Source organism: Genypterus blacodes, unplaced genomic scaffold, assembly GCF_046128005.1.
Source record: "Genypterus blacodes isolate CSIRO-AG114 ecotype Tasmania unplaced genomic scaffold, CSIRO-AGI_Gbla_v1 ptg000005l_1, whole genome shotgun sequence".
Taxonomy (NCBI): domain Eukaryota; kingdom Metazoa; phylum Chordata; class Actinopteri; order Ophidiiformes; family Ophidiidae; genus Genypterus; species Genypterus blacodes.
Genome location: NW_027466819.1, coordinates 2,211,166 through 2,231,227, shown reverse-complemented (window position 1 = coordinate 2,231,227; position 20,062 = coordinate 2,211,166). Strand labels below are relative to the sequence as shown.

Genomic DNA, 20,062 nt, shown 5'->3' with positions numbered 1-20,062 from the left:
TGGTGATTAAATGAAAATGTACTGGCAGTGGAGGATAAGGCAGCAGCTTAAAGGACATCAAGCAACACACAGGAGAACCACAGCGCCATCAGACCAGAACCACACCTCCATCAGACCAGAACCAGACCTCCATCAGACCAGAACCAGACCTCCATCAGACCAGAACCACACCTCCATTAGACCAGAACCAGACCTCCATCAGACCAGAACCACACCTCCATCAGACCAGAACCACACCTCCATCAGAACAGAACCACACCTCCATCAGACCAGAACCACACCTCCATCAGAACAGAACCAGACCTCCATCAGACCAGAACCACACCTCCATCAGACCAGAACCACACCTCCATCAGAACAGAACCAGACCTCCATCAGACCAGAACCACACCTCCATCAGACCAGAACCACGGCTCAACCAGACCAGAACCACAGCTCCATCAGACTAGAACCCCAGCTCCACCAGACACACTCTAATTGGGTCAGACTGAGAAGTGTGAAGGAAAGATATTTGATCCTTCTAATGTCACCCTTAGTTTTGTAACAGACGAGATGCAAGCAGGTCAACTGGAACATAAACAACTGTAGATAATAAATGGAGACAATAAGAGAGCTGTATATTAAAACTGCATTAGGACAACATGACACACACACACACACACACACACACACACACAGATATGACCATAGCAACATATCCGTGTGTGTGATGAGCAGGGTGATACATCGCTGCGACTCTGAGCTCAGGGTGTTAAAGGGTGTGTGTGTGTGTGTGTGTGTGTGTGTGTGTGTGTGTGTGTGTGTGTGTGTGTGTGGAGCCTGGTAGTGGGGAAATATATCTTTGGTAATTTGCACAAAGCACAAAAACAATAAATTGTAAAACAATTAGGATGCAGCCTTTGATGGCAGCTTATAAAAACAGGATGGGTGAATTGATGCGTCTGGTTAGACGGGCTGTCAAGTGAATTGGAAGTGATGTCTGAAGCGGGAAACACAGCTGCCATTTAGAAGCTAATGTTTTACTAGCAGCTGGGTGGCTGTAAAGTTCCCGCAGACACACGGGTGACATGTTTTAAATCAAATAAACAAAGGCGAGGGATCATCTCCGAGCTGTTACTTTATTGCTTTTCTTTTCAGTCCGGTGCTGAGCCCAAGCAAAGCCCCGAGTCTGATGCTGCTCCTCTAAACTGCGGGGCCAGTTGCTGTTATTATGTCCAGAAAAATCAAAAGTTTCATCTCCGTCTCATGTTCCACCTCCTCGTTCAAACGCCTCCTCGTATCACAACCGGCAAACACCTCACAGGCTCCGGGGAAAAGTCCAACACATCCAGAGAAGGCGAGAGGGCGAGAGAGGGCGAGAGAGGGCGCGTCGTCAAACCTCTGAGAGTCCGCTCACCTCTCAGATGAAAGGTGAACAGAGCCGGAGTGGACCTTCTCTCTTCTCCCGGATAAGAAGCCGGGGCTGCACCGCTCGGCTGCCGACCCGGGCAGCAGAACAAACGGCTCCTCTCGCCCCCAGTCTGAATTAATATGGGCCGCAGCAAAGTCTACACTCAGGCAGCCCAGCACGTCAAGCCAGTGGGAGTGTGGAGACAATCCAGTTGCACCCTGTTACAGCACACACACACACACACACACGCACACACACCCCTTTGCCTTAATGGCCTTCACATCAGTGGGCTGGCCTGCAGCACTGACTCAGACTGTGGCGCGATGCAGCCCTCACCTCCGCTCAGCAAGAGGACGGAAAAATACTCCATTACAAGTGAGCGTCCTTTATTTGAGAGTATGAAGGTGCTCAGGTAAACAAAGCAATCCTGTCGTTGACTTTTAGAGCGTTTGTCTCCACGGGCAGCACTTGTTTACCGTTCTAAATATGCTGCCAGGTGCTCCAGCTTTGAACTCTATTTATTTATTTGTCATTCCTTTTGTTCCTTTCTTTTTTTTACCAAGCATTCATACGTTGGGTTTATCTCACAACACACTCCCCTGTTAGATAACTGTAGTAATGTGAAAATGCATTAAATAGAAATAATTCAATAAGTGAAAGTGCCATCCCCCCTCATTTGTACCTGGTTACCATTTTCCCTGTGACTCCTGCGTTTGGCTCCATGCCAGCGGATGAGGAGTCAGCAGCTGAAGCTTTGTTGTGTGTTTAACCGTTTGTTGTCGTATTTCTGCTTGACTGCTCTCCATTTATCATTCACTTTAACTCAGCTTCAGAGGGGAAACGTTCAGGGATGTGCACCGCATCTGGAAGCAGCGCTCAAAACAAACACAATGAGGCTGGCGGCGGCGGCGGCACGGGATGGAGTCAATGTACTCGGGTTTACTTCTACCACTCCCGAGAGCGGACGAGCTGATGTACTGCGGTGAGGACCACACAAACACACGTCCCCGCTGAGATGATTGCCTTCAGGAGAACACAAAGGATGAGGAGCAATTCACCACGTCAAATAGTCTCCTGCTCTCCGCTGGCAGATTGCAGCAGGAGGTGCTGAGCAGAGAAGATAGAGGTGCAGAAGCAAGGAGGGAATTACTGGGGGTGGCGGTTGGCGGGCAATGGGGGAGAGACGGAGAGAGAGAGAGGAGAGTGCCAATGACAGACGGAGGCGGGATGAATGAAAAGCAATCTGATAGATGAAAAAGAGGAGCAGGAAAGAGGAGTGGCTGTCACAGAGGGAAGCACTTTGAGGGAACAGCAGATGTGGGCCGGGGCCTTTGGAGAGACACGGAGCTCTCAGGAGCTTCCTTTGATGAGAAAAGTTAGAAATGCACTTTCACTGCCGCACGCCGCCGATGATAGCTGCCTTTATTATGATCCGCCTCTTATATAGCTAACTATACAAGCCTGGGTGGAGACGGAGGAGCGAGGCCGAGGAGGAAACGTTTGGTTGATAATGACTGATTAATTAATTGATTTGGCCCGGGGGTTTGGACTGACTGAGGACCGTCGCTCCTGCAGTGAGTTCCTGTCTTTCACTATAAGGATTTGATATCGTCTTGCTTAATTTCGAGTTCAATTCGGAATGAATGACTCAAAGCTTCTCCTCTGAAACTCCACTGGTTGATCCGTCGGTCATCAGTGAATGTGGATCCTGGGTTACTTCCTCTCAAACTAAAGAAAGTTCCAGGGCTCCTGTAAGAGCACTTAAGACTCCACTTCCTCTTTCTGACTGCGTTCCACTTTTCTGCAGCAACCTGAATAAGGCTGTCGATGATGCAGTGACAAAAGTTTCTAAGCATACAGAGACTGAAGCTATTGATTATACACAGGTTCAATATCCTAGCGACCAGGAGTGTCTATTTCAGTAAAGTATGATTATGATCTTATCCTGGATTTAGAGTTATTCAGGAACTAATGATGAACTCTCCAGTAATGATTAAGTCTCCATGTGTTCCTTCCTTTGCTCTTTGATGTTGACGCTTCACGTTGAGTCTTATCACTCTCTGTTTGAGGAACGAGCAGGTTTCAGACACACACACGCGCGAGCGGGGGAAGTTCATCCAGGCGGCGTTCAGGGGGTTGATATGTTGCGATGTCTGATAATCCCCCTCGCATCGGCTCCTCCGACTGATAAGCGCGGTTATCTGCCGCCCTCTCCGCGGTAAACAATGGACCCGATCGATGACAAGAAAATGATGTTGTTAGGAGAAGTCAGGTGAGAGTAATGACTTCACTCCGGCTTCATTTTCACGCCAGATACAGTGAGATGAAAGTGAGACTGAGGGATGAAGTGAAGAGACGGACGGGCGGTAGCGGCGTGAGGGAATCCCAACGTGTCACTCCGTTTCAACGTCAAACTCAAAGGCGAAGAGTTTTGTTGTGAACGCGCAGGTGGCTTTCACGCCGACGCAAAAAACTTTCTCCACCAGACTGACGACCGCCGTTAAACCGTCGAGCGTCGGAGTGATAAATCCTGTCGAGCGGAATCCCAAAGGAGCAATTACTGCTGTGTTCCCAATATACCAAGCCAAAGGAAAACAAAAATGACATCAATAATGCATCGCCAACGCCACAGCCAGCGAGTGCAGAAAAGCTCCACTTCCCCCTTTCAACACAATATTCAACTTGGAGTTTGTCCATTATGTGCGGCTGGAACGGAGGATAATGAGAGACAGTAACTGAAAGGGGTGCGCGAGGGTACGTGTGTGTCTCTGTGTGTGTGTGTGTGTGTGTGTGTGTGTGTGTGTGTGAGAGAGAATGGAGAAGGGTATAACACAGCAGCTGCCAGTGACAACAGCCGTTCAGCAGGAAGAATCTCCAGGGAAGAGGCAGATTCTATATTGGCAGGCAGAACACGTGCGTGTGTGTGTGTCAGTGTGTGTGTGAGAGTATCTACGCGTGCTTGTTGCACGACGGACGCGTGCACGTGTATGTGTGAGCGCGCTAACTTGAAAGTACCCATAATAATAAGCCTCTCTGCATGGAAAAACAAAAAAGATTCCCTCTGCAACCAAGTGGAACGCAGGCGGCGAGGATTCATCAGTGCTTTGTTGCTGCGACACACACACACAAGCACACACTAACACACACTAACACACACACTTTTAATAGGAAACGGCTAATGAAATGAATCAGAATACTAAGGTTTATTGCTGGTGTGATGCCTTTTCATTGGCCGAATGGTTTTGATGAAAGCCGCGTTCGGGGCCTTGCGGCTGTGAACGCACCCTGATCATCTGTAAACAGCTGCCGGACCAAACTAATACACCTCCCCCGCAAACACTGGGCTCATTAGTCTAATCCTGAGTGGATTCTTCCTCTGAGGAACACAAACCCCACACACACACACACACACACACAAGCACACACACACACGCACACACACGCACCCTTCAGTGTAGGATGTGTTGTTTCCTCCTGTGATGAGCCCTGATGAGCTCTGTCCTACAGGAGATGAACCCAGTTTGTTTGGCGAAGGATCTAAACCTCGATACGGGCGGCGAACGCGGTCGACATTGTTCCTCCTGGTTATTAGCAGAAAGCATCCGACTCCGTGGCGGTTACAGCTTCGCTTGCATTATTAATAAGATGATGATGGAGGACGGGATTAAGGCTGATTACGAGCTGGGGAGATGAAGTCATCCTGGGCTCGTAAACAGACGGATCCTCCTCTGCCTCGCTGCCAAACACCGGCTGCATCTGTTACTTTTATTAGCCCCACCACATTGTTCTATTTTTATCATTCTTCAGTGTAAAAGCGTCTATTAATTACCTCCTTCCTGATTGTCTCAGGGTGTTCTGAAGCTCATCGCACAGACGGGTAAAAAAAAAAAAAAGGAGCTTTAAGGCATTTATACTGAGGATACACATCGTCTTCATCAGAACTGTGTTCCTGTCGCGGTGAAGAAACGGCGCCTGAAGCACCGCTGTGATGCTGGACACACACACACACACACACAGACACAGACACAGAGGTGTATCAGCTGTACAGCAGAGGCGATCAGCTTGTAGATATCTATGAACATTATCATTTATAGGTCTTTTTTTTTAATTTTTTTATCTTACAGCAACCACAACCAAATAAAGTCGCTCACATTAAATAGAATAACCATTAAAGCAAAGAGCCGGTGATAAAAGGGGCTCCGGACATAAAGATTACAGGTTCGTCTGCGTCCCACTCAGACTCCGGAGCGTCTCCCGTCTTTTTGAGGAGGAGGATTTGTGTTTATAAAGTTTATAAGTTGGCATAATTACACAAACTCTGTCCAGTGTGTCGTATATTAGCATAACCTGACCTCCCTCGGCCTGAACAAGAGTTCACCGTGTAACCCTGTTCTCCCGTCTCCTTATTAAATCCTTTTACTCGTCGTTTCTAACCGGCAAAGGTGCATAACTTTGTCATGCACAGTGTAATTATTTCTAGCAGCTCCTGCTTTGTTCTTCTTTGTGTTTTTGCCCTCAGTGTTTTTTTTTGTGAAGCAAAAAGATCTCATTTACTTTCTGCAGGAACTGTTGGCTCAGTAATGTGGAGGAATTTTGCATTCTTTTGTGTGCAGAGGTGATAAAGATAATTTGCAAAAACTGTAACGGAAACAGACTTACATGATGTCGAGAGTTTTAGGTGGAAAGATTTAGATTAGAGCAGGGAGTTGTGCGTTTTTTAACTCGATTTGGCAAAATTTAATAGAGGAAAAGAAGCTGCACCTCTATTAGGGGAACACACACACACACACACACACATTAATATAAAGATAATAACACTGTGCTCAACCTGTCTTAATTACAGAAGTATAAGATTATGAAACTGCAAAGGGATAATCTGAAGAGGTTTAAACTTCCCTATGTACGAGCAAAGAGGCTTACACACTGTACCAGCCTGCTTAGAACAAAGAGCTATGATGTCGTGCTACACAGATGCATAACAACCGCGGTGGATCCAGGACAAAGGGATCAAAGCGAAGTCATAATCCAAACACACACACACACAGAGAAACACAGAAACCACATCTGCACCTTTGCAAGCTTACAATCAACCTCCAACACAAAGTCTGCAGCGTGCGAGTGAATGAACAAATGGATCAAAAACGTGATGGATGCAATTTGTTGTTAAACTTTCGATTTCACAGCACGTTAGCAGAGAAACGGCACGGCGGTGCTGCAGGATCCAGTGACTGACAGGGCTGCAGATGCCAGATGGATTTATGCAACAGTATTATGAGGGGGACGGATTATGATTCAGAAGTAAAAAGGTAAACACAGAAACTATATGGATTTCCACGGAATGTCAGCCGGATTAACCCTGTAATTGTCATTGAGAGTGTTTGGATGAGGCTGCGGTGACTCAGTGACCCGTTTACCCTCCACCCGCCTCCGTCCCTCTGAATCATTTACATTCGTTTCAAATTCATTTCAGTTTAAGTGCTGAATCGGTTGCAGCGCTGACCTACATATCAACCTGAACCACAGCGTTCAAACCTAACGGGAACGCCGCTTCCTGCTCCTTGTTTCCAATCAGAGGCGTGGGAGCGCCCCGGCTCCTTTAAGGCTAAACTTCTGAGTCTTCATTAAAGTGGAGGAAGGTTTCTGTGATAGTAGCCTCAGCCTTGGCTCACAATAATTGGCTTTTATCTGCGACTCTATGCTTTTTAATATGGAGTCGTTTTAATATCGCAGTTCAAAAGAGGGCAACTTCCCAAACTGCAAGAGCTGCAGTTTTAATTGTAACCTACATTATTAACTGTGTCGTTAAGAGACTCAAATAACAACTGCAGCTTTTTATTGGACAGGTTTAGTTGTTTTAAAGAGCGACTGGCTGTGAAACCTTAAGTGTTATTTAATTTAAATATTGGTAATTTTACCTCTTGTGTCTGGTTCTTTCCACATGGACACACTGAACATTTGATTGTTCTATATCTACAATCAAGCGCAAATATAAGGCAGTAGAGAATAAGGCTTTTTATTTATGACACTTTATATTAATTCAACTTATTCTCTATGGTACTTTGGTTAATGTTGACGTCATGTGTCTGTAGCTGCTACATGCTGGATCCTTCAGCAGATCTGTTTGACTTTGTGTCTCCGTCTCAGCTTATTGACGGGGGAAGCAGGTTTGCTGAGTAAATGTGCGTAAATAAGAGCAGAACTGTGTGTGTGCAGAGCTGCTGGAGTGTGTGTGGAGCCTTGTTGTGTACAAGGTTATTCTTCCTGCTGAGAGTTTCTACCACAACAACTGGGTGTGTTTTGTTATTTTGAAAACTTTGAACCCAGCCTGCTCCTTCTCTCTCTCTCTCTCCCTCTCTTTCTCTCCCTCTCCCTCTCTCTCTCTCTCTCTCTCCCTCCCTCTCTTTCTCTCCCTCTCCCTCTCCCTCTCTCTCTCCCTCCCTCCCTCTCTCTCTCTCTCCCTCTCTCTCTCTCCCTCCCTCTCTCTCTCGCCTGGAACCATGTTGTTTTGGCAAATTCCAGGTCTTCATAATTAATAACCTTGGAATGCAATGTGTTTCTAATCTGAGGGGGAAACACTCACAGCATACATAAAGAGATGAGAACAAAACACAAATAAAAGGCTCATCATCCCTCCGTCTCGTCACGCAGGAGGAGCTCATTTATCACGCCTAAAGAGCTGGGCCACGAGGAGGAGCCAGAGGAGGAGCAGGGGCCGTAGGAGGAGGAGAGACCAGAGGAGGAGCAGAGACCAGAGGAGGAGGAGAGACCACAGGAGGAGGAGAGACCAGAGGAGCAGAGACCAGAGGAGGAGCAGAGACCAGAGGAGCAGAGACCAGAGGAGGAGAAGAGACCAGAGGAGTAGCAGAGACCAGAGAAGAAACAGAGACCAGAGGAAGAGCAGGGACCAGAGGAGGAGCAGGGACCAGAGGAGGAGCAGGGACCAGAGGAGGAGAATGGACCAGAGGAGTCGGGTGTTATTGCTGAGCTTTCCCTTTGCATTTACTCTTCACAGGCCCATCATCCAAAGGTGTCGTCCATTTATCATAGTTTAACCTTTTCAGATCCTTCACAGAGGCCAAACACCCTGCAGGCTGCAGCTTAGCCAGCAGCTAAAGGTTAAAACAGAGACGTACGAGCGGCGCTGGAGTCCAGAACATCAGAGAGCCTCTAGAAAACCTCCCTACACTTCCTTTATGTTAGAAAACGTATAACTTCAACCGTGATTCCCTCAGGAGGAAGCTGGAAGGCGGCAAGCGTGAGATTACTCCATAGAGAGAATGCTTATCGAGAGGGAGAGGCCCCCCTCCCCCCCCTTCTCCCCCCTCATCCATAATTGCTTTCCAGGCCGGCACTGGAAAGAGCCTGGAGCTTTGTTATGTTTGGCGGGAGCAGAATACATTGGAGATAAGTTGAAATCCAAGACTTTGCTCCAGTCCGGATCTCTGTGGCACAACAGACCGACGGACCGCTCCTCTCCGCTCGGGCAAGATGAGGCGTTTTTAATATTCTAACGAGGTCTCTGCACAAAAACACTGCTTATCTTTTGTTAATATTTCACGAAGTTTGATTTGTAATTTAGAGACGACGCCGCCGTATAACACACACACACACACACACACACACACACACACACACACACACGGAGCGGTCCTCGGCCATAACGGCCTAATTGGTGTGTTTTCTGTCTCACTATCCAGCTGGCTGATTGCGGAGCGAAATCCTAATGAACTGTGACAAATGGCTTTGTTGCCGGGAGAGAAGGGGAGAAGATGTGGCCGCCTGAAATGAAATATTAAACATCTCACTTCTCCAGCTGTCACCCAAAGCTGTGGCAGGGAGACGGATGCCCGCTCCGGTCCCCTCGCCACAGACGGCTCGGCTCAGGGACGAGGGGAGACCGCAGAGCGCCTCGGTCTCGGGCCTCGTCTCAAACCGGGATCCTGTCCATAATTTGACTGAGCGTTGAGGCAAATCTGCATTCTCAGGGGGGCGTTTGGTCTGCAGCTGCACACAAACAACTTCAAGATGTGTTTTTAGGAGCTTAACCAGGCGGTGGGTTTGATATGAAAGCCTCTGCAAAACATCCAGCGTCTTGTTAGACAGGGAAAGCCCGTGTAAGTCCGTCCCTGAGCAGCGTGTCCTCGTGGGGGACTTTGATAAGCCGTCTCTCCCCCTCCTCCTCCTCCCCCCTCCCTCCCTCCTCGCCCGTCTGCACCCAAATCTCTTCTATTACTCCGTCTCCACCTGACGGCAATCTGCATGAGTCTCGGTGTCAGAGAAGCAATCGGTTACGCCGTCTGTTCATCCAGCCTCTCCAGATAAGGCTGAGAGTGGTTTCCAGTCCTCCTCCTCCTCATCTTCCTCCTCCTCACTGACAAAATAAACCGCGGTGCAAGAAGAAAGGAACCCCCCTGGGACGGTGCTCTCTCCATCTTCCCTCTCATGTCAGCTTCTGCCTCCTCGTTCACTTTGGTGTCTCACGCTCTCATGCTGAACCTTCCTCTCCTCCCGTTCTCTCCGTCCTCACCCTTTCCTTCCGTCTCTCTTGTTGCCTTTGTCCTACATGCTCGCACAGTCTCTCTCCCCCTTTCCATCCGCTTCACAACTACAAATAACCTTGACACTGATAACATTTTGGAGGAGATGTTTCAGAAGCGGCAGATGGAAGTTTGGGGTCGGATCCTTGAGAAAACAGTTTCCGCGTTCTTGGCAGAGCTTAGGGGTCGGATGTCCGTCTCTTCCTCACAGGTCTCAGCTTCGGTTTGCAGGTTTTGATGCTTTTAATAATGTGGGAGGAGATAAAGGGTCAAAGGTGGAGCGACTCGGCGCTCCGTGTACCAGCCGGCTGATTTCCGGGAGAGATATAATCTGACAAAGAGGTCGGCGGCGGAAGAAGGAAGAAGACAAACGGCTCATGCTAGTGTTTTTGTTATTATTATCGTTCATCACTGCGGCGGGGGGGTTCAGATGCAGAGCGAGGCCGGCAACTTTCTCACTCCTCCGTTTTCCAGCGTAACAAACATAAAAAGAGGAATAATAGAAAAACCTGCATCGGGGTTTGAAGGCGCCTGTTTGAAGGCGGCGCTGCATTATGCATGGACACGTCCCCGAGTGGCAGAGTGCAGTCACACCATGAAGATTTGAATATAGCTCGTGGTGGCTGCATGCCGCTGTAAACGGACATAATAGCAGGTTTGAGAGCAACGTAAGTGATGTTCAGTGGAGCTCTGGTCCTAATTGATGTCCCTTGTCACCCGAATGTCAATACGTTTATTGCCAAGAGAGAAAATAAATTGGGGGTTTACTTTTGATGCTTGGGCGCTCCTGTCACCGCAGGAAATCAATTCTCGTCAATAGCTGGGTTTACTGGCGCATCACAGACAAATCCTCATCGAATCAAAAAAATGTGCACGGTGACTGAATATTGTCACATCAACTTTCCTCCAGTAGACGCCACTCGGTTCATGTTCATTTTGTTGTGAGGAGGGAGTTTGAAGCCGTGTGATGATTCCATCGCCTAAAAAATAAGAGGTTGCTCTGCACAAAAGATATAAACCGTTTTTTGGATGAACGGGGCAAACGTGCTGTGGAGACGATGGGGAGGAGAGCGTCGGCGGCGGTGGCGGCTGGTAGCCTTGATGAAGAGAGCACTTTAACGTGAACGAGGGGCTGATGTCTCCTCTTTTCATCGGGGATACAAAAGCCACGTCTCTCGAAAACTCTGTTCGCATCTGTATCCTTGGAGATCCTGCCGCCAGATTGGCCGAGCGAAACGTTTTCTTAAATGGAGGACACCGGCTCCTTTCCTCCGCTCTTACTGTACAACAACAGGTCGATGATCCGCGTCCCACCGTGCCACAAACAAACCCACAAAGGCTGAGACGTCTCCAGAGTCTGCAGCCTCTCCTCCTCCTCCTCTTCCTCTCTTGGAGGCGCCGATCAGTCAAGTGTGTTTACCTGCATTCAATAAGCAGAATATTCGCCCTCACTGCCTTTAAAGGCGGAAAGCAATTAAGCCTGACACATGCAGGGAATTACATTACATTACATTACATTACGATCATTTGGCAGACGCTTTTATCCAAAGCGACTTACATTACATTTTATTACCACCCTTCGCAGAGGGGGGAGCAATTGAGGGTTCGGTGCCTTGCTCAGGGGCACCTCGGCAGGGACTCGAACCAGCAACCCCCCGGTTCTTAAGCGGAAGCTCTGACCACTCGACTACTGCCTCGGGAGCGCCAGTATTCCTGGAGTAAACATGTGTGTAACCACAGCAGGAGTTCTCCCTCTGAGGAGGCTGCGGGCATATGCAGATTTAGACGTTTAGATGTGTGAATGTATCGATTTACAACGGCGTAACCTGGGCCTGTAAGAGTTCTTAGATTTGTGCAAATGTCAGTCGTGTGTGATGACATTTGAGCGAGCGGATCTATCGCCTTTATCCCCGTATAAACAAAGCTTCCATGCATATGCAAACCTGCTGAGGTGAATCTGTGGAACCCTGAGGACCGGAGCTGAACTTCTGCTGACCGTCGCTGAAACAATGACCCATTATTGCAAAAATGCCAGGGAGGAGGAAACGCCTCCCAAAAAAAATGTGCAAACGGCTGCAAATGCCAATGACAGCGTGACTGCACAGGAAGCAGGTCCATGAAGGAGACATCACAAAGCTTCACTGAGCTTTTATCCTCCGCCGTACAAATCCTCAAAATGCTGTGAATGAAAACGACTCAATGTCTTTCATCCCCCATCTCGTCTGCGTGGTTATGGAGACACGCAGCAGCAGCGGCGCAGGTAAAAGGAGCAATCGGGCTGTAATGAAACTCCAAATCCAGTGATCTGAAGCGACTCGGGTGGAAATGGAAAAATGGAGGTGAGGTGCAACTGGAATGTCTGGGAGAGACGCTGTGTGTGTGTGTGTGTGTGTGTGTGTGTGTGTGTGTGTGTGTGTGTGTGTGTGTGTGTGTGTGTGTGTGTGTGTGTGTGTGTGTGTGTGTGTGTGTGTGTGTGTGGAGAGCAGGTTAAACTTCTCCCACCCGTGAATAAAGACACCAGCTTAACACACACACACACACACACACACGGTTTAACAAAGTCCGTTCATTAAACCCTGTAAATGTGAAGGAAAACCAACGATGCTCCCCGGGAAGCTCAGCCACGCCTCCACGTCTCCCAGCAATCAGCAGCTAACAAGTCCCAGTTTCCCCAGTGTGACATCATCTAATGAATAGCTGCTCCGCCGTGTGCCGCCGAGCCGGACGGCTTCGCCAAGAGAGATCACGGACTACTCAGACCCGCTAATAACCAACAACTAAACCTGTACAGCAGATTATAGATCGGCGTCAGCCTGTTTACCCTCTAAGAGCGAGGGGGTGCCGTCAGATAAGTCATCAGCGAGTGAGTCAATGACATCATCTTGTAGCAGCTTAATGGATTCTTTCCTAGAGATGGAGACAGAGACGGCGACGGCGCTGATTGAGCCTGACATCAGCGCTCTCCATCTTTAAATCTTTAACATCTCAATACCAATGATTGCCTCCATCACCAGGGGGTCGATGACTCGGGGCTGCTGCCCAAACACAGCCGGGGGCCAGAGCCCTCACACACACACACACGGATACACACAACCCATCAACCAAATAGTCTTGCATGTTGCCTTAAAAGAAGGAGCTCTCCTTTACTCGCAGCGCCTCAGCTTCCCAGTACTCACATTGATTGCTTTCTTCTGTCTTGGTAAATAGATGGAAGTCAATACCCCCCCCCCCCCCCCCCCCCCCCCGCTCCTCCCCCCCTGCAGTGACGTCAAGGTTCAACCTGGCAGAGCGTCTCCCTGGCTTATCAATTAGAGCGCCAGAATGCAGCCCAGGATTTCATTTGTACCCTAAGCTGTTATTAGTAACGACAGGTGGGTATCGAGTGTGGCGCAACACGGCGCCGGAGAAAATTGTGATAAATGACATGAGGGAGCCTCCCCTCCAAAGAGCCCAGCAGATAGATGACTGCTGGTCATTAGGCAGCGGGGAAAGGTGTGTGTGTGTGTGTGAGAGAGAGGGAGGGGCGAGAGAGAGGGAGAGAGAGAGAGGTGAAAAGCTGCCAGAGCTGTGAGACAGGAATCGGCTTGTCGACAGAAATGAGACGGAATAACTGACATCATTTCTGTGGAATCAAAGAAATTGGACCATTTATTGACGACCGGTTCTAGAATCTTCCCGCTGGTTATGTGATCCATCCCCAGCTGTACCTCCCTCCTGCTCTGTGGCCTCATGTCAGAGTCTCCTGATGTCATTACTGTGTCCTGTTTTAAGAGAATATCTTAGGAACGACCTGGAGTCAGAGATCAATACTCAACATTTCAAAATGATGTTTCTTACATTTCCTGCTTTCACAATCTGCTGTTTTTGCTGAGGCTCGATTATTTTTTTTTTATCCTACTTCCAAGAAATCTTTTTACATCATGTCCACATTCCATTAGCAGAGCGTTTTTACTCCTCAGAGGAAAATTCCCCTCACTTACAGAAGACTTTGCTTGTTTAGAATGGAGGATTTTCGCAGCGTAGCGGGAAAAGAATCAAGCTCTCTCTCTCTCTCTCTATCTCTCTATCTCGTCTGGGTCTCTGCAGGGACACACATTGTTCTCAGCAAAGGAACAATCCCCCCTCTTTCATTTCTGAGTGTGTCAAGGCTCTCCGCACAGGCCGAGTCAGCAGATGTGTTCATAATGGCAGAAAATACAACTGGCACCACTTCCAAAGGCTGGCCGTCGCCTACTTTGCAGTGCATTAGCCGCACGTCTGAAGGCCCCCCCCCGCCCCTGTCTGCCCGCCGCCCGCCACCGCCGCATCTGTTTACCTTATGGTCGATGATGCCGCTGTATCCCTGTAGCGCCGGAGGGTGAGGCTTGGCCACCCTGACGGAGGCTTCGGTGGGCCGCCGCAGCTGTTCATGCTGTCGGACGTGCGTGTCGTTAGCGTCCCTCCAAGCGCCGTTGAAGCTGCCGTTGTACGCGAGGAACAAGCTGGCGCAGAGGAGAATCACCAGGAACACGGCTACCCCATGGCGCTGTCACCAAGACACAAACATATGCTGACTAATGAGCCCTGCTGCACCGCACTGAGGACAGGAAACGTATATGAATATACATAAATATATAGCAGGGAAGGGTTAGGAAGAGACAAGATATCTTCATGGTTTAAAAGCATTTTGAGTGACAGTTAAATATAAACATCTGAGTTGAGTGTCTGCAGGAAAGTATCGTTCATTCTCCTCACATTTCTTCTGAACGACAAAGGGATTTGATTTTGTGTGAGTGTGTGTGGGTGTGTGTCGTTATTGTGGCGACGGCTCCAAATACACGAAAACTTCAACTGTCTTTTTAATTTAAAGGTGGAATTAATTTTATCTAAAAATCAAAGCATGAATGGTGAAAGTTCAGTCCACGTTGAAGCTGCGATACCAATTAGAATGTGAGTGGCAGGGCAGAAACAGCGCCATCTACTGCCTGTTTGGAGATGGAGCGTTGAAGCCTGTAGGATGTGAACGCCTCATGCTGCTCATACAGACTTTGGGTGGAGTCACCATCAGGACTGAGAGAACAGATAAAAACCAAAGCTCGCCGCCGAGATGGAGAATTAAATTGAGTAACGATACACAGTATAAGGATATGCAGAGAGAGGATAAATCAGAATGAGGTCACCGATCTCTCTTTTATGTTCTGCACATCATTTGCTGACCCGGGCTGCTTTTTGAAGCTTGAAATGTAAAAGTTGAGTTTTTTTACTTTTGAGTTTTCACGCCTGCATGATAGAAGTAACAAAATACACACGGGATCACATGAAGAGGAAGAGGAAGAGGAACTACATGCAGGTCCTTCATCATTTACAACCACCTGGGTTACACAGTGGAGGATGAAAGAGTCTTTGAACGCATCTCTTGCTCCATTTGTTTAACGTCTATAGAACATATGGGTTAGTTAGAGGTTTTGTTAGAGTTATTCACACTGTTTAGCCTCATAAACCCCGGATGGAAGCACATCTGGACCGGACTGACTGATCAGAGCACAGCTAACTATAAGTATTAATGCAGAAAGGGAGCCGTAAAGTTCCCTGGGCTCATATAAAGTCACTGTATCTCAGCTTATTATACGCTGCTGGTTCACACACAGATATCATTTTCATATTCAGATTAATTCCCTGATTTGTGCTCTTATAAACCTCTAATAAGTTACAGGTGGAGGAGCAGCTGGTGGCTCTGATTGCTTTCTTGGCGCGGTGCGTGTCCGGCTCCTTCCGCGGTATTCCACTTCATTATGTGTCTGTTTTAAGAGGGAAATGATCGGAATCTGCTGTGGGAAAATTGCAGCGTAATTTTCAAACCACGGCGCGATGACATTTCCCCGCACGAGTGGACTTTTAGAAGCGGCGGCAGCACCGGCGGGAATCATCCTGGTGCGCGCTGCGGAGCCCGGCGGAGCTTCCGGACAGACACACACACACACACCGGGGCGCACAGCTGGAGATCCATTGTTCGGCGTTAATGTCGAGAAGGAGTTCACTTCAAACAACATCAAACAACAACAACAACAACAACAACAAACACGCACTTTGCTCATAGGCTCCGCGGCACAGCGCTTCTCTTACCATCGGCGTCTTCATTGTGCGGCGCGCTGTCTTATGTCTGTGCCTCGCTGCGTGTGGCTCCACTTTCTGTCATGGTCCAGCATCGTCCGCTCGCATCCCGCGGCTCCGCTCCGGTGTGTCCGCGCCGCGCCAGACTGACTCCGGCTCTGACTCCGGCTCTGGTTCTGCTCTGACTCTACCGCTGCTCTGCCCGTGTGTGACTCCTCTCCTCTCATACAGAGGAGACCAGATGTTCACCGCTGCTCCTCTGCTGGGTCTTAGCGCCCCCTCCTTCCCCGCCTGAAGGAGGCTCATTACCTGCAGCGGGAGCAGAGGAGCCAAGCGCGTCACGTCTCTCCGTGATGTAAAGCTCAGCCTGGACTCTGGTCTGGACTCTGGACTCTGGTCTGGACCCCTTTGGACGCCCACTGCAAAGACATATGAGGGAGAGTTGTATCTATCTAGGCAACATGAGTTATACGGCGGCAATCAAAGCAACATGGAGTCAGTGTTAAAGCCCGAGCACTTACACTGATTCAATATCAGCTCTCAACCTTTCATCAATACTCTAAGCGGCCTGCCAGCGCAGCCACAGAGGCAGACTGCAATAACACTTTTGCATTTTTTCAATTTGTAATGTTGTGTTGTTGCCTACTGTGCATTTCTTAAAAGAATTATAGCACATCATTTTAACAAATGCCCGGCCCGAAAAGCTTTAATTCCCCTTTCTAGAATTAGCTGCAGGGAAAATGGAACTATAGATTTTAAACTAACATTCTGAACAGCTGAAATTGAGCTGAATAATGATCAATGCTGGATCGAGGTTTTCTTTTTGCAGATTGTGCATTAAAGCTCCAGACGGGGTTCAGCTGCTTTTAAAGAGGTTCAACACAAACAAACGCTGTCCTTTAAAGGGAGACTTCAGTCCAAACGCAGCGGCTGATCGGGTTTCTCTGTTAGTTGCATCATAGCGGAGACACTTCTTGCCCTTTTCTCTCCATGAAGAACACAACATGTTGATTTATAGAGTGTGAATCAACCAATCAGCCGCTTCATTAGTATTTTACACTGGCTGAGGCAAACTGTGTATCATACCCTCTCTCTCTGTGTGTGTGTGTGTGTGTGTGTGTGTGTGTGTGTGTGTGTGTGGGTGTGTGTGTGTGTGCTACAAACAAAGACCTGATGCATTTTATGTTCCGAGCGGCTACAGCAGAGAGTTTGGAATAAATATTTATAAACTTTATGTACAAAAAGCAGGAAGTTCAGAGTGTTTCACAGAAGAGCAAAGAGGGAAAACAAGCTCCTAAAACCGGAGCGTAACAGTGAGAGTTATTGAGTTACTGCTGGTATGAAGACGTAGAGCCTGTTAGTGCTGAGGAGGAGAGTATGGGGGGAAGGCAAGAGGGCACCTGAGATGTTATCACACAGTGGAGCTTCATCTATGTAGAGACTAACAGCCCAAACTGCACCGCTGAGTTCACCCCTGGCAACAGCAACCCAGCAATGTAACAGAAAACAAGGGAAGGCTGTCAGTCCAAACACAAAGATGGACTTAGCTTGGGTTTGTTTTTGAGTGATTTAAAGCGAGATAACGGCCGGAGCAGCTTGATCCGCAGTACAGATGCAGTATCCTGGCTGAGAAGGTCAGATCCCCGGTGAATCAGACGTTTGCAGCCTGGATTCTGGATCAGCTGAAGCTCGGCCGCCACGCGCCTGAGGGTCTCTCTCCGCTTTTTGGCTCACAGGTTACTCAAAGGTCAGATAGTGTGTGTGTTCGCTACGAGCCGAGAGTTGAATTTAATGGGTAAAATATTAAAACGTATTCAAAAATGTACAGCCGAGCGACGCCTGTGGGAATTAAATTGGGGTAATACGGTCACATCGTGTGCGTTTACTCAGAAGGCTCGTTGCTGCAGTGTGTACTCAGTCTAACAGCAGAATCCTGGCTGAGGCAGAAGTGGAGAGAGAGAGAGCTGCAGACCTCTAAACAAGAAGGTGGAAAAGCACACATCACCTTTAAGAATGAAAGGAATGGGAGCACAACAGCTAAACTTTCACAACTTTTTGGAAATTCAGACAGACGGACGGATGTTGACCGGGGCTCAAAGGCAGCACTCCACACACTCGATGCATTGTGCAGAAACAAGAAGAGGAGGAAGTGTTCAGACACATCAGTGCTGGAATGGAAAATAAAAATAAAGTAAAGGTAAATAAGTATTAGCAGTAAAGTCTTTTATTTTATTGACTCCACATTAAAAGAACAGTATCAACGCGTTTTGCTCCAATACACAACAGCACTCCATGTGTTTATTATCCATCATTTATTGGATTTGACTTTATCTGTTATCCTGTCGTCTTGTCTCATCCCGGTGCTTTACGTGTTGTGTTGTGTTTTATCTTACACACTTCTGCTGCCTTTACTGTGTTTTTATTGTTCCTTGTGTTGCTGTTGCCTGTTAAATGAATTTCAACCCCCTGTGGACAATAAAAGGTCTGAATCTGAATCCACTATCTGGATGTTTACGCATGAAAATAAGAAGAATGAAAAGCCCACAAATTTGCATTAATGAATCAAATCAAGTTCCTTAAATTAGATTTAGAGGGAGGGACAGAAGAGTTTTCACTGTTTTCCTTCCCAGGTGATGACAGGATATGAATGACTATACTGGATTTCATGCTGTGTGTGTGTGTGTGTGTGTGTGTATGGACTCACTGGTCTGCACTTGTTGGCAGTCGTGGATGTCAGACAGGCACAAAGAACGGCGCACAGATGATCGGCTGGGTTAGGAGGCGAGCAGGCGTGTCTGTGGCTCCATGGCGTCCTGAACACTGCTGACACACACAATACACACACTGTTATTAACCTGGATTCTGCTGAGGAGTTCACCTCGACTCCCACTTCCTGTTTTGTACCATTGTTGGGTATGCGGGTATGTGTGTGTGTGTGTGTGTGTGTGTGTATGTGTTTATTGCCTTCCTCATTTCCTGAAGCTAGTAATCACTGTGACTATATAATATATTTGTATAGGTCAAATTGCTAGTCTGTGTGTATGTGTGTACTGTATGTGTGTACTGAGAGTCCTGCTCATAGTGTGTTAATAAATGCCAACATACAATAAGATGATTATATCTCAAATATCAAAGATGCATTCAGGTTCAAAGCTTTGCTGTACTTTCACAAATAAGGCTGGAAACATGCAACTTTATCCTCTTACCTTTATTTGTAGACACTCTTGGTTTTCCCCCCAATTAAAAATCAGATTTTACTCGTGTCAGAAAACCTTAATTTCAGTTTGAGTGTAAATTAATGGGCCTAAACTTGAGTTCAAATGAGGTCATCGCATCAGTTTTTATGAAATTGTTGTCATACATCACATTGATTACTGAACATGTTGACATTTAAGACAGCATATCATCTTTAGAAGCAGCTGCCACAGAGTGCCAGAGTTTATAATATGAATAATAGAAGCATAGGGTTGATTTAACTCATGGTGACGTCTCACATCAACGCTGACTTTAATATTTACTAACATTAACCGGAAATAGACAAACTCGACTCACCTTCACAAACATATCCAGGTGCTTTGTCCGTAAACGCCTTTTTAAAATAAGCGGCGGCGTCGTCAATGTTTTGTGTTTATTTTGCCTCCATATATCCCCTTTCTCTCTACGTTGTGTTTGTATGTTTGTCACCATGTTGATATGCGGACATTTTGCTTCTGAAAAACATTTTAAACTAGCCGCTAGCTTTCTAGTCGTGAGCTCGGACGTGATTGACAAGCAAGCAAACCAATCAGCGCCGCATTCTACGGAAACCGTTCGTCCAATAGGAGCGTTTGATGGGCGGGACTTATCTGTGGCGAAACTGAACTGGTCCAAATGTTGCCAGATTGATTTTAGACTTTTATAGATGTAATAAATAATAATAAAAACTAATTGATAATATACTCCAAACAGGCATTTAGCGTTTTCAAAGTAAACAAGTGGATCTTTTGAGGACACAGGGGACAAATGATGAGCTCTGTCAAGGATTTCTCTGTTAACAAAGACTTAT

At 47.5% G+C, this 20,062-nt stretch overlaps 1 protein-coding gene across 1 annotated transcript in view; it reads right to left on the bottom strand.

Annotated features, from left to right (window-relative positions):
- st6galnac5a (ST6 (alpha-N-acetyl-neuraminyl-2,3-beta-galactosyl-1,3)-N-acetylgalactosaminide alpha-2,6-sialyltransferase 5a) overlaps positions 1–16,212 on the bottom strand; it is a 33,027-nt gene extending 16,815 nt beyond the window's left edge. The window contains exons 1-2 of the mRNA XM_076148347.1: positions 16,030–16,212; positions 14,243–14,452 (exon numbers count right to left, since the gene is read on the bottom strand). Of these exons, the coding sequence (XP_076004462.1) occupies positions 14,243–14,452; positions 16,030–16,044 (225 nt within the window). The 5' untranslated portion in view covers positions 16,045–16,212. The remainder of the gene's footprint in view (positions 1–14,242; positions 14,453–16,029) is intronic.
- Positions 16,213–20,062: the final 3,850 nt, after the last annotated feature.